The sequence below is a fragment of the Amblyomma americanum genome, chromosome 2 (assembly GCF_052857255.1).
Source record: "Amblyomma americanum isolate KBUSLIRL-KWMA chromosome 2, ASM5285725v1, whole genome shotgun sequence".
NCBI classification, from domain to species: Eukaryota; Metazoa; Arthropoda; class Arachnida; order Ixodida; family Ixodidae; genus Amblyomma; species Amblyomma americanum.
The window spans coordinates 5,225,479-5,247,621 of NC_135498.1; the positions used below are offsets into that span (position 1 = coordinate 5,225,479).

Below are 22,143 nucleotides of genomic sequence, written 5' to 3' on the forward strand. Positions count from 1 at the left end.
CCCCCAACCCCCGAAGATGTTATAAATTTCAAGGATTGAAAAAAAGTGATGCTTTCCATGTTGTGTTCATTTCACAACCATCAAAGAGATGGCACTACCACACCAGTCCACGAAAATGGCACTGGTGTGCAATGTTAACTGTAAATGATAAGCAATCACTGAATTTTTACTAGCAGAAAAACACAAACACCAAATATGGGAATTCTGCGATCAACATAAGGGCACTCTTGGATGCTAAATTAAGAGAAAAAAAAAAAAGCCCCACCCAGGGAGTGGAGGAACAGTTCCGAGCTGCTAGGCATGGTCAGTGCCACCAGCCCAGACATGCAGCTGTACGCCAGTGCCATCATTATTGCAAACCAGCATGTTATGGGCTGTCAACTCACCCTTCAGTTCTCAGCCAGAAAAAGAAGTCCGGCAGTTATTATCAAAGCTCTGCAATATTGCAAGGCATGTGCAAGGCAAGTTACTCAAAACTGCACATTCAAAAGAAATGAACAAAAAACAACAAAATCAGTCTTGCTTGAGCTGCTCAGGCACTTCGATGCTCACAAGAGTGACTTCTTGCCCCAGGTCACCACTAGTGAAGAAACCTGCGCTCATTATTTTCAGCCAGAGACAAAAAAAAAAAAAGAAAATGAAACTACATTATCTGGCATCACAAAAATGTTCAAAACGACTCAGCCGGGGAACTCAATCTGCATTTTTGGGGGCATTGACAAAGTTATTCTGGATGTGCTGCCCAAGGGCGAGACAGTCAATTTGGACACTTGCTTCAAAACCTTGCAGACATGCACACTGCTGCCAGTGCGTCAAGCCCAGTGGGAGTCCATGGGATGGTGTCACCCAACACAACGTCTGCCCTTGCATCAATCACAGAATAAAGGAGGCGCCTATCAAATTTCCTTGCACTGTACTCCCTCTTTCTCCTTCTAACCGACTTGACACTGGCATATTTAATCTTTTTTTGGGCAAACAAAGGATGCACTCCACATATCTATATTTGAGAATGATGAGATCATTGAATTGTTTGTTTGCTTGTGTGTGCACTGCAAATTACGCAGCTGGAAAATGAACAGGAACTAGGAAGGCATGCATACCCTTTGCCTCACACTGCCATGAAGCAGCACAAGTTGACAAATATTACATCAAAAAGCAGCAATGTGACGAGATATCTGATGCTCCTTATGTGAATTTCATTTCAATGAAGAGTACTTAAAAAAAAGTTCCAGTACAGCTTTCTGGGTCTCTCTTTGTATTTGAATGGTGCTTCACTTCCACAACAAGAACTCACAGGCTGATACCATGAAGCTTTGATAAGCACCAGGAATTCACAGTGATAACATGGAAGATCTTGTGACAACTGGAAAGATGGCAACACTATCGTAAAAAATTGTGCGAACAAGAACGAAGAGGAAGGTGGACTATGTTCATTTGTTTGCACTTGTTTTTTCCAAATGAATCAGTAATAACAACTAGCCCAGCATTCTGCGTTAAACTGCAACACATTATACATATGTGGAACAAAACTAGTTGCTACAAGTTGTGCACTAGGAAACCTATTAACAACACTTCAACCCTTAAGAACTGGAAATACTTCTTGTGTATTGGACAGTTTTACATAGCTGAAAAAAGGAAGTAAAGATATCGATAAATATTCCAAAAAAAGAACATACCTTGACAGAGTACTGGTGCATGCTAGGTGCAGAACTAACCGTCACTTTTATTTGTGGGGGGGGGGGGGGGGGGAATGTGTGGGTAACAGAAGGGACTGATGTGTACAGCTGAAGACATACTTTGTTCGCTGCCGCGCTGAAGGCCAAATAAAGATCTTCTAATCAAATACACTGAAATAAAAACCTTTGACTCACTGCCCCAAGGCTGGCCGCATGATGAGCACGCCTAAACCCTGCTGTTCAGACAGGCAGCTTGTTGAGACAGATATAGAATGTCCAACAAACCTGAATCCTCCACTGCTGCACAGAAGCATGCACACCGGGTGCAATTTTCACATAATTCAAGTTAGAAAGGGTACACGCCAAGACATGAGTCTCATTTCGATGCACTGCTTGATGTAGCAGAGCAGAGTAACATTCACACTAACTAAAGTCAACACAGGGCTAGACGGTAGACATCTGAAATGGAATACAGACATCTTTCAACACCTCAGAAACTTTTCTGTCATTCACTTTGCCAAGAACTTGCAAAAAAACTTGCTAGGAGAGCTTTCCTGTCCAAGCTAAATGCTGTCCACGATGGAGCACTGAACACTGGACCAAAATTCCGATGATGTCTCGGTGAAGTGGTTACACCATTCTCCACTGCCACCCTGGAACAGTGCTTCTGGCGAAGTAGATCAGCCAGCTCATTTTGGTAGAGGCTGGCATAGTACTGCTGCTGCTTCTGCTTCAGTTTCTCGGTGTCTGTGATGGAGGGCATGCCATCATTAGTCAGCCGCTGCTGCAGTCTGCGGTGGCGGCTGTTGAAGATCCACTTGCGGAGGTGTTTTACGAAGGGCATCACCATGAAGAAAGTGTTGGCGTTCATCCCCAGCGTGGCACGCGGCGCTTGGTCGCGCTTGTGCGCAGGAAGGTCGGCGATCGCAAACCACTCGATGCTCCTGATCTCATTGCGAGTGCGAGGGCTGAACTGCGTGGTCCTTGGCACACCCACGATGATGTACAAGCGCGTGACCTGATCGTGGATCTGGCGTTCGATGTACTCGCTTTTATTGAGAAGGGCCGTTATGTCGTAGCCCGTCTCCTCCAGCACTTCGCGTGCAGCGCAGATGTGCGGTTCTTCGCCTTCATTGACCTGCGACGAGGGAAGATTAAATTGCAACCAAAATTTCAGACAAGCAATAGCTTACCACTGGTTTCAGACGACAACATGAGCTGTGTATCAAAGAATAAAAAAATCTGAGAAAAGCCCGAAAAATGGTCTAACATTTCAGTTAGCGGTCAATGGATTCGGTTAATTCAGGGTCATAGCAGTGAGCTCAGCAACTCAAGTGGAACGCAAGGACGCTGAAGATGCGCTACCTCAGAATATTACAAAGAGGTTGGGATGTGCCTTACCTTGCCTTTTGGGAATCCCCACGTCGCTCTGACCCAGTAGGACTGTACAAGAAGGACATGCTCGAGAGTCTCGTCCAGAAGTATCGCTCCGTAAGTCGGCACAGCCATCTTGTACTCTTTCCAGCTTTCGATGATCACGTCCAATTTCGGTAAATGCTCTCGAAGCGAAGGCACGTGCTGAAATATCATTTGCGTGAACTCCTTCATGGTGCACTGCGGGTACATGGGATTCTCGGGACAGTAGAAATCAAGATAAAACCAGAAAGCGAGTTCGACTTGAAAGCACAGTCGTATAGGGTCCTTGCGTTCTTCCTCAGGAATGTTGATGATAAAACGCGAACACAAGTCGTCCAGAATGTCGACCGGAGCCCGCCGTGGTAACATTGTAAACATGGCCATCTCTGTATTATTATAAACTAAATAAGAGAACAACACGTCATAACAAGACCATTCTGATGTAAAAAAGTATTGCGCAAAGACCGCAGTTCGTCGTTCTAGTTTCGCCGCGCCGATTGTATCACTGCGCGGTGATGGTGACTCGAAACAACAAATCATCTAAAATCAGTGGTAAGACTTCATATAAGCAATAAAAATACACATGAGTTTATTTTAACGTACCTGCTCTAGTTACTGAATTAATTTGAACATTCGCTTTGGACTACATCATGCGTCATGTGATATTCTACGTGCGCATGCTCATTGCATTTGTTTTGATCATGTGGTGGTCGACTCAAAGAAGCGGCTAGAGCAGCTAGAGCACCATCTCGACCACGTGGGTGAAGTGTGAAGTTTCACATGTTAAGCGAGTCGGTAGAAAACTCGTGCAGTACGTGTAGTCGTTACGAAGAGCAGGTAATAAACGGTGTAGTTTGATCCATCGGCAGTGGCTGTACGATAGGAACGGAAAACGTTTTTCTTGACAGGTTCACGCAAGCATTCTTCGTGACACCGACAAATCATTTGACGACATGAAGCGAAAACGAGGTAAAGCACGCGTTCGACTCCATCAGCAAAGGCGTTGAAATACGCTGGTCGAAAAGGATTTGATATGCTGCACTGTTTGCTGTCTGCAGAGAAACAGCCGGAGCCGAAGCTGACGGTGGAGCGGGTTCTGGCTCAGTTCAAATCCGAGTCTGGGGAGAATGCGGGGGCACCCTTCGATCTTCCTGTTGATGTCACTGTGGAAAAACTGCAACTTCTCTGCAACGCGTTTTTGGAAACGGTGAGCTGTCTGTTGACGTTTTTCTAGCTGCGGGCTGCGATAGGTGCCTAGAAGTGTAGGGAACCTTCTGTTACAGGCCTGCAGCTCCAAAACATTGGTACTGAGCTTAACGTCAGAATGTGCAGAATTTCTCTCAAAGAAAAGACAGCCTTACTACTCCATAAGTTACGTTTTTATTTTTTAAACTGTCTTAACTTAGAACATAATTCTGGAAATACATTTCAGAGTGCCAGTATTCCGAGTAGCAATTTTGAACGCCGCTCGCCTTTAAAGAGGAAAAAGAAAGCCTTAGTAGACTACTGTGCTGTTTTTGTAGTCGGTCTATTTCAGCTAGAAGTTCTTCAAGCTCGCTGACAAGATTCCCTGGTGCAATGACAAAAATTGCCACATTATTATTCACAACCACAGGGCTCATAACTGCACAGGTCATATTTCCTTAAACAGGACGTTTCTGCCCTGTTTAAGGAAAGCAGGCAGTTTACCGTAAAATTGCAAAAAAGTATGCCTTTGTGTTCTGGTAGTGGAATTGTTTGTGTAGATAAAACTTGGGCAAGAGAGACAGGAGTGCATGTTTGCGTTGTAACTGGCTGCAAATAGTTTGAAGAGCAGTGGTTTATCACAGCACTTGGGGCACAAATAAATGTAAAATGTTTGTATTAGGGATGTGTGAACAGCAGTACTTTTTCAAAACCGAATAGAATACAAATAGTGTGGCTAAAAACAGATCTGAATACGAATCCAATAGTGATAAAACCAAAGTGGATACAATAAAATATTTGCACCCATATTTGCTACTTATATGAATATTTGTACGGAACGAGAAATTGTGCGAAAAGTAAAGTGTTGGCGGCAGCACTGTGTTATGGTGTGATATTTTCTGGAATTGTAGCGATAGCTGCCAAAAGACAAAACACCAATGTCTAGAAGGGGATGTGCAGCATGAAGTCAGTTTATTAATTCTATCAACATTGTGCTATACAGATAGGGAAATTACCTGTGCTACTGATGATGATAGGGAATAAACTAGCGCCAGATCTGAGTAGATGAGAGGGGTGAGAACTACATACGAGCCAAAAGGAGGGTTTGCAGACATTCTGCATCGCTGTTTTAGAGGTCATGTATGAGCATTGTGGACGCTGCAACCCAAATGGAAGTCTTGCAATACTGAACCCTCGTCCCACATTGATTAATCATGGCAACTTGCTGTTTGATGTCACAGTAGGTTCTGCGTTTGAAATTTGGTAAATGATTCGAAAAGAACTTATTCAGATATCGTGCCAGTGATTCTAAAAGTATTAAAAAAATTTAGAACATTTTCGATTCATTTAAAATAATTTTGAATGTGCACTGTTTGATTCATTCAGTGAATTGAGTAGGAGGGTATTCGATTCACTAATAGAAAATTTCGAATATTCGCACACCCCTAGTTTGTTGTCGTTAATGTGTTCATGTGTGTGGTTAAAAAAAAAAAAAGAACCTCCAAGTAGTTCCCACCCTCCCCTGCCTTTATTTTAAGAAGGTCCACATAGTGCACATAGCACATGTTGATCAGTGTCACATTACCGCAGCTGGCATTTTTTCCATTCATCAGGCCGCTGACCTAGCCACATTTCTTAGAGGTGGCCGATGAGGAGTGTGCAGTCTCTCGTCTCACAATTTCATATACATCACGAGACATCCTGCTTACAGCTGTCACAATGTTGGCCAAAAACAAATGTCATTTCTCAAATGCAGGAGGAGAAGGTGCCATATTTGTTTTTTGTGGATGGCGTGGAGATAAAGGAGTCACTAGCCAATACCCTGCTCGAAAAGACAGCACCCCTAGAGCCCGAGAAGGTGGTGGAAATTGTGTATGCACCCCAAGCGCTGTTTAAAGTACAGGCAGTTACCCGTTGCACTGCCTCTATTCCTGGACATGAGGAAGCGGTACTTGTGACATCTTTCAGCCCAGATGGAAGGTGAGAGCCCTCCAGTTTGCTTTGGCCTTGGTTACATTATTGCCTAGCCCGGTGTGTTTGCTTGGCCATGTTATAGCTTGGAACCTTTTGTGCTGATAGTTAAAAATAAAACTTGGTTAATTGGCATGCAGTCATTGTTAGGACTTGGAAAACGTAGCCTACTGCAAAGTAATGCATGATGCAGCTGATTAGTAAATGCCTTCTATGCTGTGTGCTTTGCTTTCTTTGATGCTTGACGTTTACATTATCCGTAATAATAAGTGGAAGTTGCTCAAAACGTGAAAGAGAAACAGTTTGACTTTGTAGCCCTTTAAAGTTCAGAAGTGAGGGAAGCAATAAATTAATTGTTCCTCCATTTGTCTCCATTTGTTGACAAGTGCTTGAGGTTCTTTTCTGCAGCCTAGCACCATTGTATGGTGGGTGGCAGTAATTCAAACGTTTCTTTGTGATCATTATTTCTTTATTGAATACCAGCTTTGCCAACAAGTGCTTCTTTTTAGAAATTATTTTAATGGTAATGACTGATAGAGGAAAAAGCTGTTCAGTACATAAAAGAGGCATTGAAGAGGGATGCTTTGTTGTATTGCCTGTGATAATAATAATAATAATAATAATAATAATTGGTTTTGGGGGAAAGGAAATGGTGCAGTATCTGTCTGATATATCATTGGACACCTGAACCCGCAGTAAGGGAAGGGATAAAGGAGGGAGTGAAAGAAGAAAGGGGTGCCGTAGTGGAGGGCTCAGGAATAATTTCGACCACCTGGGGATCTTCAACGTGCACTGACATCACACAGCACACCGGCGCCTTACCGTTTTTCCTCCATAAAAATGCAGCCGCCGCGGTTGGGTTCAAACCCGGGAACTCCGGATCAGTAGTCGAGTGCCCTAACCACTGAGCCACCGCGGCGGGGGTATTTCCTGTGACTGATGCCATTTTTTGGTCTGTATTCATGACTGCCGCTTACTAACAGACATTTGGCAAGTGGCTCTGGTGACACAACTGTCCGATTCTGGGACCTCAACACCCAAACTCCTCACTACACCTGTAAAGGTCTGTGTGTTCTTCACTACTACTAATGGCTAAAATTTCCGTGCTATATTGTTTTGCTACCAGTGACTTATGTCTGAGGTGCCTTTCCTTGCTCAGGACACAAGAATTGGGTACTGTGTGTCACATGGGCCCCTGATGGAAAGAAGGTGGCATCAGGCTGCAAAAATGGCCAGGTGTGTTTCTGTTTCACCTTTTTTAACAGTCATTGTACCAGGAGTGTGTGACAGCTCATGTAAACCTTTTTTGTGCAGATATTCCTTTGGGACCCGGAGTCTGGGCAGCAAATGGGACGGCCCTTGGCTGGTCACAAGAAATGGATCACATGCCTGTGTTGGGAACCTTTGCACCTGTGAGGCCCACGACATGCTTCCTTTTTACCTGTTGTTATGTGACAAGGTACTGCCTTTATCGTCACAATTGTACCTTATGAGGTACTTGCCACAGTGTTGGGTTGTCACTACTCTGCTGGCAAACCCAATTTTCGAAGCTCTGTTCTCTGTAACGGCAAAGTCATTAGACTGCTCAAATAGTCTTTGACAAAAAATAGACAGGTCACTGGGTTTGCTGGTAACCATAGGTCGGCGTACTCATGAGTCCACTCACTCGGCTCGCTCACTCAGGCTCATTTCAGATCATGATCTGAGTCGTGAGTGAGCCGAAACACATTCAGATCATGATCTGAGTTGTGAGTGAGCCCAGACTCGCATTCAGATCATGATCTGAGTCGTGAGTGAGCCCAGACTCACATTCAGATTATGATCTGAGTCGTGAATGAGTCCGGACTCATGCTCAGATCACGATCTGAGTCGCGAGTCCGGGCCCACATTCAGATCATGATCTGAGTCGTGGTGAGTGTGCTCACATTCTGGTAGCGATCTGAGTCTTCCTGGTCAGTCCGGTAGACGATGGGCCTATTAAACCAAATAAGTCTGATATGAGGTTGAACAATCACATGATCCAAAGTGAACCATGATGGCGATTGGGCACGAGTTTGTAGCATTCATAAACGCGAGTTTCCTGTGCACTCGTAATATACTGAATATGATGAACGTGAAAAGCCCGCGTTCATAACGCCTGACGGTTTGTACGAGTTCAAGGTGCTCCCCTTTGGCCTGTGTACCGCTCCTGCCACCTTTCAAAGAATGATGGACACTGTCCTGGTTGGCCTCAAATGGCAGTCGTGTCTCGTCTATCTTGATGATGTGGTTATTTTCGCTGCGACCTACGAAGAACATCTCAAACGCTTGAGTGCAGTATTGACGGCCATCCGATCAGCCGGTCTATCTCTAAAACCCGAAAAATGCCACTTCGCGTACCAACGGCTTAAGTTTTTGGGCCATGTTGTGACACCTGAGGGTGTCAGCCCCGACCCCGACAAGACGGCTGCTGTAGCTGCGTTCCCGACTCCCACTGATAAGCAAGCTGTGCGCCGGTTTCTTGGCCTCTCACACGGCTGACAAAAGACGATCAGCCTTTCGTCTGGGCACAGGAACAGCAGGACGTCTTCGAAAAGCTCCGCAAACGCCTACAAACAACGCCCATTCTTGCCCATTTTGACGAGGAGGCGGATACAGAACTTCACACCGATGCCAGCAACATTGGCCTCGGTGCAGTCCTCGTCCAGTGGCAAGATGGTGTTGAGCGTGTGATTGCTTACGGCAGCCGCACGCTGTCTCGGTCCGAGGCCAATTACTCAACCACTGAAAAGGAGTGCCTAGCTGTTGTGTGGGCGATAACGAAGTTCCGGCCCTACTTGTATGGTCGCCCGTTTCGGGTCGTGAGTGACCACCACTCACTGTGCTGGCTCGCGAATCTTAAAGACCCCTCGGGCCGGCTAGCTCGTTGGAGCCTTCGCTTGCAAGAATTTGATGTAACAGTTGTCTACAAGTCGGGCAACAAACACAGCGATGCAGACTGCTTGTCCCGTGCTCCTATCCCGTCCAGCTCTGATGACCCCCTCTTTATTGGTTCTCTGACCACGTCCGACCTCGCTCAACACCAGAGGGACGACACGGAATTGCGGCCACTCATCGATTATCTTGAGGGTACCGCCTCGTTACCGCCTCGTCTATTCGCGCGTGGCTTGTCGTCGTTTTGCTTGCGAGATGGCGTCCTCTACAAACGAAATTACGCCCCGACGGACTCTGGTTACCTGCTCGTGGTTCCAACGGCGCTCCGCACTGACGTTTTGCAGGCATGCCACGACGAGCTTCATTCCGGCCACCTCGGGTTTTCTCGAACGATGGCACGAGTTCGTCACCGTTATTACTGGCCCAGGCTTTCTGCGACTGTCAAGCGTTATGTACATACTTGCCGCGAGTGTCAACGTCGGAAGAAACCACCTTTCAAGCCGGCTGGCTTGCTCCAACCCATTGCTCCGCCGAGAATTCCTTTCCACCAAGTCGGCATGGACTTACTGGGCCCATTTCCCACGTCATCATTGGGTAACCGGTATATTGTGGTTGCCACCGACTACCTCACCCGGTATTGTGAGACGAAAGCCCTTCCCCGCGCCACTGCTGCTGAAATTGCTGACTTTTTCATCATCAGCATAGTCCTCCACCATGGCGCCCCTTATGTTGTTTTAACTGACCGAGGCACAGCGTTCACGTCCACGCTTACTCAGGAAGTTATGCGGCTCAGTGGCACAAGTCATCGTAAGACCTCAGCTTACCATCCTCAAACCAACGGCCTAACCGAGCGCCTCAATAAGACTATCGCTGATGTGATTTCTATATACGTTGACGACAACCATAAGAACTGGGACGAAATCCTTCCGTACGTCACGTTTGCCTACAATACTGCCCTTCAAGAGACGACGGGGTTCACGCCATTTCGTTTGGTACACGGTCGTGAAGTCGTGACTATGTTGGACACGATGTTGTTGCCCGATATTGCCCGCCCATCCGTTGCCGACGCTGATGCATTCGTTCGCCATGCAGAGGCTGCCTGCCGGCTGGCTCGGCAACGAACCTGCGTGCGGCAAGAAGTCGATGCTCACCGCTATAACCTCCGTCACCGCGAAGTCATTTTCTAGCCTGGCGATCAAGTGTGGGTTTGGAGCCCCATCCGTCTGCGCGGTCGCTCCGAGAAGCTTTTGCGCCATTACTTCGGCCCCTACGAGGTACTTCGCCAACGCAGCGACGTTACGTATGCAGTGCGCCCGTAAGGGAGTGTTCGTTCTTCCAGACGCCCGCCGACATCCGAAATTGTGCACGTCTCAAGACTGAAGCCATACCATGCCCGCTAGGACACCTCTCACCATGTTCGGTGCCTGGGATTCTGTTAACACCAACACGTGGCTCCCCCACACTGTCAGGCATCGAGTCGATGCCTTTCCAGAGGGGAGGGGCAATGCCGCACTTAGTTTAGCCATCACGCTACCGGCTCTCCCGTGCGGTCTGTCTTCGACCTTTGTCGCGCGCTGGACTTCGTCCTCTTCTGCTCGGTGCTAGGCCCTGCCGGCTACGCTCTGCGCAGTGTGCTCGCCAGGTACTGTTCTGCCAGGCATTGAACGTCCTACCGGCGTCCGTGACAATATGCTTTTGGTCGGGTTGATGATGTAGAGAAATTTCATTGTTTCTTGGCATTTAATTTTTGCGGTTATTGCACGCTAGCACATTACTAAAAAAAGAGAAACGTTGATTAGTCGCCGTGCTTGGGCTCGTTGGTAATTAGCTGTGGCTTGCTGTATCGCGGTTGTTTGACTTCTTTCTTTACTGATTTTAATTGGTTGCCGAAAACATGCAGCAGCCTCCGATCTTTACGTCCCGTGAGCAGCAGCTACAGGCCTCTAGGCCTCTCAGCCAGGCCTGGCTACAGGCTAGCTGTAGTTAAGAGCTCAACATATCGTGTTTTTAACAATTTTTTGGTATTTTAAGCGCCTAACTTGGGCCGTTGAGCATAAAATCGATTCAGCTGTCTGATGTGTGAGCTTATAGGAGTCCTGAGTCAAGGTGAGCCTGGGTGAGTCATGAGTTGAAATGTGCAAGTGAGCTCGAATGAGTGAGAGCAGATGACTCATGAGACGAAATGAATTAGTCCAGGTGAATCATGAGTCGACATGAGTAAGCTCAGGTAGTCGTGAGTCGAAATGAGTGAGTTCAGGTGAGTCGAGTCGAAATGAGTGAACCCAGGTGAGTCCAGATGAGTCGTGAGTTGAAATGAGTGAGTGAGCCTAGATGAGACGTGAGTCTGAGTCAGACCTGAGTCGCCATGGGCGGATCACCCCGAATGAGTGATGAGTCTGAGCTCAAGTAAGTTGTGATCCTAAATAAGTTTGAGTTCATGAGCTTGAGTGAGCCCGAGCCTCTGTGAGTGTAAGTGAGCCCTTAGTTAAAGAAGGGAATTGCGCTAAAAAAGACACGGACGAGAAAAGACAAGGACGGGCGCAACTAGACGCCCGTCCTTGTCTTTTCTCGTCCGTGTCTTTTTTAGCGCAATTCCCTTCTTTAAGTATGTACGACCGACTCGCCCAACAACGTGCTCTCGTGAGCCCTTAGGTTGACCAAAGTTTTGTGAGTGAGCCTCTGAGCACTCGTGAGTTTGCCGAGGTATGCTGGTAACCCGTTTTGTGGGGCTCTTGCACCACCGCTTGCACATGTAAGCCCCCAAGCAATGGCAGCCTCACCTACACCTCATGAAAATTTAGAGTACTGGGCATGCTAAACAAGCTGTACAACATGGCCTAGAAGCTAAACCAGTATCATGTGTATTATTGACAAAGGCTGCTCAAGCTTGTAAAGTTGGCCAGCCATAAATAAAAAGCCAGTATCATTGCTGCAGTTCTGTTGTGCTGAGAGCATCTTTCTCACCTAATTAGCCCTGGATCCAAAGGACTGGATGCATAGGGCAATGCACTTCACACACAGTTGCTTGGTGATGTCAGATGCTTTTGTAGAAATTCTCCTGAATGATTGGCCGAGCTGTGCTGTGTTGAATTTTGTGTTATGCTGAGCTATGTGTATGGTTGTGGCTCTTTTCATATGGCCAAGCATTGCTAGAAGCAAAACAAATACGCCAAAGAACATATTTCGACAGACCTTAGGCTGGCATCTTATGCTTGTAAAAGAAACAAACATTGGTATTGTCCAGAATTTTTCTTCATTTTTTGTTGATAGTCCCCTTTCTTGCTGCTTTCTAGTCAGTCATTGCAATATACAGTTAGGTCATGGTTTTAAGGTGTTTGGTTGCCTAGATGAAAATGATTCCACCGTGTAGTATTTAAGAAGTTATGGTATTTGGGCATCTGAAAACCTCTTTTTGGAACATTGACACTGTCTTCTTGAAAATATATAACATTACAAACTTACCATGTTTTGACAGAATGCTGCGTAGTGCTAGATTTTGTGTAAAGTATGAAGATAGTGCTTACCGCATGTCTGCTGCTTCGCAGTGGCATTAGCCAGTGGTGTATTATACCTCTCATGGGCCTGTTTAGGTGCTTCTATCTTCGCTGTATGGAGGCAAAAATTTTATAAATAAATTGCAGACTATTCAGTGCTGATGAAAAGACACTACACTACCTTACTCATTCTTAAAGCTTGTGGGCATTTCTTATTTCTTGTACCCACATTTTGCAAAGCTTCTGTATTCTGGATGGTTGGCTCATCTAGCCGTGGCCAGTGCCTTATGTGGTGTGTTTTTTTGTTTTTGTTTTGAGTGTATGACAAGGAGGCTGAACAAATATATTGCCTTCTTCTCTTCATGCCGACCTCAGTATAGTTTAGCATGCAGTGAGGTGGAGCCACGCATCGAGGTTGCTTTGGAACAAAAAAGTCTGCCAGGTCACACTTAGGTGTGCTCTTAGATGTTCTCGATCTTGTTCATAAAGTAGATATCTTGTTGAAAAATTTCTTCTATTTTCGCATCTTGCTTATCGTCTCCCCTTTTCAGTGCTGCTCCATTTGCTTTGTTCGGTCACTGTTCGATGTGAAGTCTTGTTTGTGCAGACGTAAGAGCGTTGTCTGCGTTTCACAGGAATGCAGAATGCCGTTCCCTGGCTAGCAGTAGCAAAGACGGCACCGTGCGCATCTGGGACACAACATTGGCACAGACGCGCCTGACCCTTGCTGGTCACGTCCAGTCAGTAACCTGCGTCCGCTGGGGCGGCACGGGCCTTATCTATACTGCTTCTCAGGACTGCACCATCAAAGTCTGGAAGGCTGACACTGTACGTTTTTGGGATTCTTTCGATTGCACAGGAAAGAGTAGGGCCATGTCATGCGAGTCTTTCAGCTTGTGCTGTATTGTTTAGTACACTTACTCCCACGGCACTGGTGTGCTTTCATTGATTGACTTGGTTGCACAGCCAAAGTATGCTTTGCTGTACTTTTAAACGGCATGCATTATATATACTCCATGTAATTCAAACAGACGTTTGGTTCCTTTCAAGTTTGAATGGTTGAGAGTCGATTGTATTTCCTACCATAATGCATGGAGCATTTATTCAATTGTGTGTGGTATCGGTCAACATGTGATGATGTGCACAATACTTTGCCACATGGGTTCTGTCCTGAAGGCATGCTGCAGGTGAATAAGCGAGTGACATCTGTCCTCTGGAATTGCATGTCTTTTGTGAGATTTTTTTTACATTATGTTGCATACAAATTGAAAGGCACAAAACCTGGAAGTTCCACATAAGCTTTTACAGTATGTAATGTTCTTCCACCTAGCTCTTCTGAAAGCAGTGCGTTTTTGCTGCTAAATGTGTTAACTGAAATAGTAAGGGGGCTGGCTAGTGACATATTACCTAAATGACATGGGCAGGAAATGACAAACAGGGAAAATGGATAGGATGAATACGTATAGGCAATAGAAGGGTGTGTCAAGTTTGCTCTTTTACAATGGGCCTCTTTGATTAACCGCGCACGGGCAGCCTACTGGCTGCCTGCAAGTTCGCCCCTGACAGGAAAACGCATCATGATCACATGGGCTGGGGACCACCGGAACCAGCCAATCAGCAATCACGGCGGCAAGCTAAACACTGATCACGAAGGGCAGATGCTCTGCATAGCTTCACGTTCTGCTGCGTCTTGTTGCTACGCACGCGTACGGCAGAAATTAATAGGCTGCTTGAGATCGAAAACAACGACCTTAAGTTATTGAGGGCTGCCGCAGACTGCAGAACAAAAAGCTGATCGTGCTCGCACCCGTACACATCGGCGACGACAACGCTAGCGTGTGCCTTCGGTGCACAGTGTGCTGTGTGAGCTTCGAGAACTCCTCAAAAGCTTGGGATGAGCAATCGCAATCTAACGCCTTTCAGTTGACACCACATCGGAGGGAAAAATCGCCCGTACGTTGCTCATCAGACGACACGCCGTACTCTCGGATTATCGCATGTATGTTTATTACGCAGTAAGGATGATTGGCATGACCGCAGACTATCGACCCTGCATAGTGATTGACTCCGTGCTGTGATCGTTGCAATTTCTACGTTCGTGAACTCCTGAGGGCTGTAATAAGAAAAGAAATGGGATATGTTCTGTTCAACTGTAGTCTGTCGGCCGCTGGCTTTTGCTGCCGGAAAGGAATGCACGCATAATCCCGACAAAATTTAAGCGATCAGCTGATTCAGCGTTCATCTAGAACAAGCGGGTGTCCTGTACAAATTCGGCTGCATATCGTATCTTTATTGCTACAGCTTTACCGCAGAGGGCTGGCACTCGAATGAATGGCGCTACAATCCGGCCTTGCGTGTCGGTGCCGCACGTACCGCATGTGCATGCATCTGCGCTGGGAAATTCTTTTATCTCTTTATGAGCCAAATTTGAGGAGATTTATGCATACGGTTCTTCTGAGATATTTTAAGCATTCGTGGCAAAGGCCCGAGCATCAAGATTCATGACAGTTGGTGACGGCAGAATCAGCACTAGCTTGATCGGCTGCCGTAATTAAGTGATATTACTATGTGGCCACATATATGCGTGCGCAGAGATGCATCGAGCAGTGTGTTTGTGAAGGCTTCTAATAAAGGATCCAATCAAGCGTTTCTCAAACCATATCCGCCTTTGCATTGCGCAGAGCGCAATGAACATTGAAATACATTGCCCGGTCCAGTGCGTTCCTTCCCTATAGACAAATTTATGCAGGCCATAACCGATTCGTAATTTCTTTATTTACTGTACCCATGCTCCCAATTTGTGCAATTTTCCCTATGTGTTCAACTTTGATGTTTTAATTTTTTGCTACCATGTCTTTAGTTTTTGAATGTATATGTCCACTCCTGCGATAGCCCCTGTAGGGGCTGCAGTATGTACAAATAAATAAATAAATAAAATAAAGACCATACGCTCTTGTATTGCGCTCAACTAACACCTCGCCAAACGTGTTCAGTACAAGCATATATGCGCGTTTTAGTGTGTACTCAAGCTGGAACCTGTGGCCGCTCTCGTGAAAGGCCTCGAACACCATCGCAATATCAGCCGGGCGCACGAAATTAACAGACGAAATATTTTTTGAATCAGAACTATATGAGATCGTAATATGAAGCGAGCATTTGTGCTTGCAAGGCGGTGAGACGGTCAAACTGCAATCACACACACGTATGCAAAACAAATGATAAACAGCGAGAACAGTCGCAAAAGGCGTCATTGCAGGCGACACAGGCTATATGCACCGTGGTCTAGTCGCAACAAGTGCCTGCATCGCGCAAAACATCACGTGAAGAACCGCGGTCCTTCTAGTCCATATAAAAATGGCCGCTCGTGCTTCCTGCTACCATACCACCTCTCGGTCGTCTGCTAGTTGCCCGAGCGCTGCCAGCACAAAATCGTCCTAACGAGTCTGGCTGCCTGAAACTGCACAGCCAGAGAAAAACGAGTGCGTTCTGGGCAGCCACCGGAAGTGCGTGGAGCAGCCCGAGAAAATAGAGCGCCTGGCTGCGAGCTCTGGCAGCCTACAGGCAGCCCGCGGACTGCCAGAGGCGGATAATCGAAGAGGTCCAATATGCGTGCATGTATTGAGGCCAGCCATGCTTGCCAAGCGGCTCTTTACTGAATGCAGTGTTCGTTTACATTGGCTCATGCCCTCTTGCTGTCACATTGTGCAGGGCATTCTATGCAGGACACTGCAGTGCCACGGTCACTGGGTCAATGTGCTGGCACTGAACACGGATTATGTGATGCGCACTGGTGCCTTTGATCCCCGCAAGCAGCAGAGCATTGCCAACTGCTCAAGAGGTTCTCTTTTACTATATATACCTTTTCTTTTTCTTTATAAAAAGCAAAACACATCTGTAGTGTGGAAGTGGAACTGCGGTAATGCATTTATTGCACTTCTCGGAATATCCTGCCCGCGTGAAAACAACAGCGTAGCCCACTGATTGCGTAGGTTGTAACAGCTAGACTATTTAGAGCTAGAGTGAACTGCATAATTGAAGAGACAGTAAGTTATTGCTTCCTTCTGTGGGCAGCTGGAAGGTTGCCAGAACTGCTGAGGTATGTTATGGGTGAAAACTTTCACCCGTTTCATTTTTTAATGATCTGTGCACTTATCTGCTTTCCAGTATTTCATGCATTTTATTTGGGCCAGCAGCGGTGTTTGAACCTGGTGATCACTGGTGCATTCAAACCATTTGATAGCAATCTTGGATGTCTTTTAATGAAGCTAGTACATCCACATAAAGGCCAACATACAAGTTGCAATGCTGGCATGGGGGCTCAATCCTTCAATGCTTCTTCTTGCAACTTAGAGGAGCTTCAGCAGAGAGCCGAGCAGCGTTACAAGGAGGCACGGGGCAACGAGCCCGAGCGTCTGGCCTCTGGCTCCGATGACTTCACATTGGCTCTGTGGCTGCCAGAGACGAGCAAAAAGCCTGCAGCACACATGACAGGCCACCAGAGAGTGGTCAACGATGTGCGTTTCTCTCCGGACATGCGGCTTCTTGCCAGTGCATCTTTTGACAAGTCTCTCAAGCTTTGGGATGGTCGAACGGGAAAGTGAGTTGCCCCTTTTCTTCGGTGCGTCATTTTCTCATGTATTTACCTGAAGTAAATCTTCAAATGTGGAGTTGCACAGTAATAAATGTGTGCTAAGTGGCTAACTTGTTGGACAAAGAGGTGAGGTATGAACGTTTCAATAACTTGGAACGTGAAGCTTTTACTCCATGCAAACCTAGTAACTTGGGAGTTTGTTCACAGTCTGATTATTGTAATTCATGTGGGCAGCAGCTCTAATGTCTTTTGAATTAGACGTCCCAAACCAGGATGGATGATCCGTAATGACTCCTTATTACTATCAAAATTCTATCCCGATGATTGCGACCTGGAATGTACACTATGTGGCGAAATAGCCACTTACGATCACATATCGTGGAACTGTAAGCAGGAGCCGCCACCGGAATCTCTAATACAAGTTCCTACTCTCGAGCGATGGGGGACCGTGTTGGTCAGCTCAGACCTGAGCATTCAAATGTGGGCCATTGAATGGGCTTCTCAGATTGCTGTCAGCCGTGGACTGATAGCCACCTAGCACGGATCATCTGCATTTTGCCTTCTTGCGAAGTAAATGTTTTGCAATCACAAGTAAATACTAGTTGCATATGACATTTTCTTTCCACATTTGTAGTGCTGTTATGCATTGCATAATGGAAACTTAATTTTCTTGTTTTTCAGGTTCTTAGCCGCATTGCGTGGGCATGTCAGCTGTGTTTACCAGCTTGCCTGGTCAGCTGACAGCCGACTTGTGGTCAGTGGCAGCTCGGACTCCACACTCAAGCTGTGGGATGTATCTACCGGGAAGTTGACTGGAGACCTTCCGGGACATGCCGATGAGGTACACAATAACTTGTGCATAGGAAGTCTGCTCTTTGTGCTAATGAATGCCATGTTTGGAATGGATTAGAACCATGGTGCCATGCTGTGTTGCTTATTCATATAGGATTTAAATAAAATGCAGAGGAATGAAAACTCACTTTTGTTGTAACTGTGCCAACATAAATCCTGCAGGTTACACATTGCAGCTGTTGTGCACACCTTGTCAAAGGGACTGCATTTCAAGCTGCAAATGCAACTCTATGCTTACGATTGGTGTATTAATTAAAAAATTTTCAAAATGGCCAACTGTTATATTTCAACGACATATTGGCGACAAAAGTTATATATGAATGCTGGTGCAGCAAATGCCACTCCTGCCAAATTTAGAAGAGTGCGGTGAGGGGCTAGTTGGTACAACATTGCGTAAACAATGAATAACTGCGCAAAAAGGACGGGACAAGAGTCTCGTGTGATTCTTCTCTCTTGTCCTGTCCTTTTTGCGCAGTTATTCATTGTTTCCATACTTCCAAATTTACACCACTACAAAGTAGTTTTGCTTCCTCACCACAGCCATAAGCGACTTATTTGACTCAGTGCATCAAACACCTTCCTTTTATTTTTAAACCCAGTAAAAGCTCATTAATTCGGAAACCTGAATAATTCAAACTGGTGGCTCGGTCCCGGTCAGCACCAGTCTAGGGCGCCGGATGCTCGCTAACTCAGACGCTATGGGTCTTGCACAGGTTAAGTTGAACGGGCTCCTGAAGGGAAGCCGTGTCCTGGTATTACCAGCATGGCAAGCAATTGTCCAAAGAGCCCTACTCATACCTGAATTGCATGCTACAGAGTTGCCCATGCACCTCTGATGTGGGCACAATGGCAGGTGCGACGATAAACATAAACAGACGGCCTCGCCTGCGAGATTAGTCTGACCGCTCAGTTTCGGTTTTGCTTTTCTGAGCTTTGTGCCAGCCCGCAGTGACAGTAGCTTGAGCAGCCAGCCAACCTACCCCAGCTGAATACCAGTCGGCACGTCGCTGGTGCTTTCTTCCCCACCTTTTTTATTCGCTGCTTTGGCACCATTTCTTTCGCTTGCTTCTGCGTGATTCTGTTCTGCCATTACGCCGAAAGTGCGCGCTCGTCATGTGCCATTTGCTGTTCATGCAGTGAAGCCTCCTCAGAGGCGACTGCGCCGCTTACAATGGGTGTGACGTGGTGGCAGTAGGGCTCCATTGTGACACATGTTGAGGGATATGGCAGGCACTTACAATTTTGGAGCAGTTCTGCTTTAATGTTCGTAACAGCGTAACAGTATTCACGCAGTAGAGCACTGATGGAAACGTGAAAAATGGCGATTGCTGCACTGTTTTAATCTCAAAATCGGGCAACCATTGCCCAGCCTTTCACCAAATAAATTTGTTGTGATGCAAGCAGTCCTCGAGCCTTTAACGGCTCATTTGATAATTTGAACTTTTGGATTCGAACTTTTGGAGGATTCAAAAATTTTTTCCATTCCCTCGAAGTCCGAATTAACTTGCTTTTACTGTAAAAGAAAAGGGGAGGGGGCAGTAGACGCACGACGTATCTCGTACGCCTAGGTACATGGGCAGTAAAAGTAGTGTGATAAAATTAGCGTTCGGCATGCCTTAAAATGGCTGCTCAGATTGCCAACAGCAACAGCAGAAAGGAAAAGGAAGTGAGCAGGTGCCATAGCTTGCTGCCTACGATGGTGCAAGAGTTGCGAGAGCCCCAGGCATTCTCAGAAGTGATGCATGCTACGAGGGCAGCACACACTGTAGGTGGCCACAAATATACGCAGGGAAGGGAGCAGTGCATGCCAGGAACCAGCCCAATCTCCATGTCTCTCAATTGAAGGGAAAGCTATAGCAGTACATAGTATTTGTATAGTTAACAAGCACATGGTGATGCAGCCCTCCTATGCTGGAGGTTGTAGAACAGATCAGTAAATGGTGCATAAGGATTTTTTCTCTGAGTTTTTGATAGCATTGCTGGATTGTTGCCTACCTTTAGTCATATTGGATGCATATTGATAAATGCACAATTTTTTCGTGCAACAGGTGTATGCTGTTGACTGGAGCCCGGATGGATCGCAGGTGGTTAGTGGAGGCAAGGACAAGGTGTTGCGGCTGTGAGTATACAAACTTCGACAGTTAATGGGCATCTTTGTGAAGTGCATACGCAAAAGCCCACAAACCAAAAAGAGGCACTCTTTGTTCATGTAAATCTGTTTTGTTGTGCTAGATGTAGACTTCTTGTGTCAGTGAAGTGTGAAAGTGATAGAATCCACAAATTTCATAGTTTGCTTCACTAGACGCACGGCATGCAGTACAAATGCCTGTTTGATTATAGTTTATGTAAGAGTGAACTGTAACAAGGCAGACTCAAATAAAATGCAACTCTGCATGGGTAAAATACAATTTTATTCCGTAAATTTGGCGCCATTAAAACTCGCAACACATCATAAAACTTGTACTGTACACTAATTTGCCAAGAAAAAGAAAATATGCCTGGCCTGGTTCGATTCAGCAACATTGTTCAGGCATTATAAAATTTGGCAAGTAGTTTCTCATCTTGTGTCTGCTTTCATTGCAGGTGGAGGAAATAGGACCGGTCATTGAAGGTGGCACTTGAATGAAATTCTTTTCCAACAAGCTTACATTATGTATAAAAAACGTTAAAACAAAAACATGATATTATGAACATAATAAAAACGCAACATTTTAAAAACTTGGAAAGGTGCTGTGACCTCATGGTCTATCACTGTAGCAGTGTGCACAAATTGTATATTTGGCTGCAGGACATGCTCTGTGCATTCACAGGCAGCATTTTTTTCTTTCATTCTTCGAGGGCTTCAACTACTGATGATGTAAAGGAAAATTGCATCTCGTCGCTTTCATCAGCTTCAATGTTGTCATCGTTGCTTCTGTAAAGTGATAAAGTGACAAACCGAAAGAAGGGTATTAAACAAAAGGCACTGCTTTGCCCAGAGATAAGACCAACATAATCGAACCACGCATGAAATTGTGTAATGGTCAGCCAGAACAGCTAATAAAAGTTCTGAACTTACAGCATTTGTCCATGTGTAGCCAAATGCTACACATGTAACAATACAAAGATTCTTATGACCTCAAATCCGCACTTTCCCCCCTGTTCGTGTATGATGCACTGTCCCCGCATTGGCGATCTTCACGAAATCGACACCGTGCAACGACAGCACTAAGAACTATAGTCTAATAAGGATCAGCACGCACGAAACTGCAGCACTTGCTCCGTTGCTTGCACAATCACGGGCACATTGAGACATTAGTATCGGAGTTTTGTGGCAAAAATAAATATACCTCAGGAGTGCTATTACATGGATGGTGGCACACAAATGAGACAGAAGAGCTGCCAAGTGTCATTCTGTGTGTTTTCTGGTGCCAGCAATACAGAGAGCACGGGAATGTGAAGTTTGCATGCTGTCGCGGGGTGTTTGCAGGACCATGATAGCACTGTTCTTATCAGGCGCCCACCTACATTGCTTAGATGATGATTCGCCTGGACTACACGGGCATACGTAAATTACGAGGTGCTGTTTGTCAAAACACTTTGCTGAGCACAAATGACTAACGGGCAAGTTTCAAGCATGAAGAGTTTTGTGCGTGACTATCTGTAATTGCAGACCTGATTACGGTATGCATGTCTGTATGTTATGGTGCTTTGTGATCCGTGGCGAAGGGCGGTGGCATGACTTCTTTTGAATTCTATTTCGTTCTGTTTCTTTTTGGACTTCGATTGTCCCCTGTTCCCACTGTTTCTGTGGTCAGTCAGACAGCTTCATGACAACAATTTGGGGTACAACGTACAATATTCAGAAACAATTTGAAAAGGTAAAAAATGGCACAAAAGAAGGGTTTGGTACAAATACTACACCCGGTACGACTCACCTTTAAAATAAAACGCACTCTTGGCATGGTGCTAGAGAGCATAGTCAACAACTCTCATCTAAGATGTGCATGTATTATACTTGCATGGCAGCTTGTATTGCTCTCTAAACATAAAAAATGAGTTTACT

General features: G+C 45.9%; 3 protein-coding genes across 12 annotated transcripts in view; 1 reads left to right on the plus strand and 2 right to left on the minus strand.

Moving 5' to 3' along the window:
* Positions 1–1,737: 1,737 nt before the first annotated feature.
* On the minus strand, positions 1,738–3,611 carry LOC144120467 (m7GpppN-mRNA hydrolase-like). Its single transcript, XM_077652890.1, has 2 exons — positions 3,078–3,611; positions 1,738–2,814 (listed from the first exon to the last, which is right to left on the minus strand). The coding sequence occupies exons 1-2, from the start codon at positions 3,474–3,476 to the stop codon at positions 2,182–2,184; spliced, it is 1,032 nt and encodes a 343-aa protein (XP_077509016.1). The 5' UTR covers positions 3,477–3,611; the 3' UTR covers positions 1,738–2,181.
* A 170-nt stretch (positions 3,612–3,781) lies between these two features.
* Nle (notchless protein homolog 1) lies at positions 3,782–20,824 on the plus strand. Its single transcript, XM_077652889.1, has 13 exons — positions 3,782–3,929; positions 4,001–4,061; positions 4,151–4,299; positions 6,034–6,257; positions 7,232–7,311; positions 7,408–7,484; positions 7,563–7,660; positions 13,291–13,483; positions 16,364–16,493; positions 17,006–17,252; positions 17,928–18,087; positions 20,147–20,217; positions 20,682–20,824. The coding sequence occupies exons 1-13, from the start codon at positions 3,873–3,875 to the stop codon at positions 20,692–20,694; spliced, it is 1,560 nt and encodes a 519-aa protein (XP_077509015.1). The 5' UTR covers positions 3,782–3,872; the 3' UTR covers positions 20,695–20,824.
* LOC144120462 (citron Rho-interacting kinase-like) overlaps positions 20,489–22,143 on the minus strand; it is a 140,301-nt gene continuing 138,646 nt past the window's right edge. For all 10 annotated transcript variants that reach the window (XM_077652883.1, XM_077652881.1, XM_077652880.1 and 7 more), the window contains one exon: positions 20,489–21,012. In XM_077652883.1, the coding sequence (XP_077509009.1) occupies positions 20,925–21,012 (88 nt within the window). In that variant the 3' untranslated portion in view covers positions 20,489–20,924. The remainder of the gene's footprint in view (positions 21,013–22,143) is intronic.

Excerpts from the sequence above, each read along its gene's own strand:
- LOC144120467 (XM_077652890.1), bottom strand. The coding sequence starts at position 3,476 with ATGGCCATGTTTACAATGTTACCACGGCGGGCTCCGGTCGACATTCTG. Across the intron at positions 2,815-3,077 it reads GGGGATTCCCAAAAGGCAAG|GTCAATGAAGGCGAAGAACC; the intron begins GTAAGGCACATC and ends CCCTCGTCGCAG.
- Nle (XM_077652889.1), top strand. The coding sequence starts at position 3,873 with ATGTTAAGCGAGTCGGTAGAAAACTCGTGCAGTACGTGTAGTCGTTAC. Across the intron at positions 13,484-16,363 it reads AAGTCTGGAAGGCTGACACT|GGCATTCTATGCAGGACACT; the intron begins GTACGTTTTTGG and ends CACATTGTGCAG. Across the intron at positions 17,253-17,927 it reads TGGGATGGTCGAACGGGAAA|GTTCTTAGCCGCATTGCGTG; the intron begins GTGAGTTGCCCC and ends CTTGTTTTTCAG.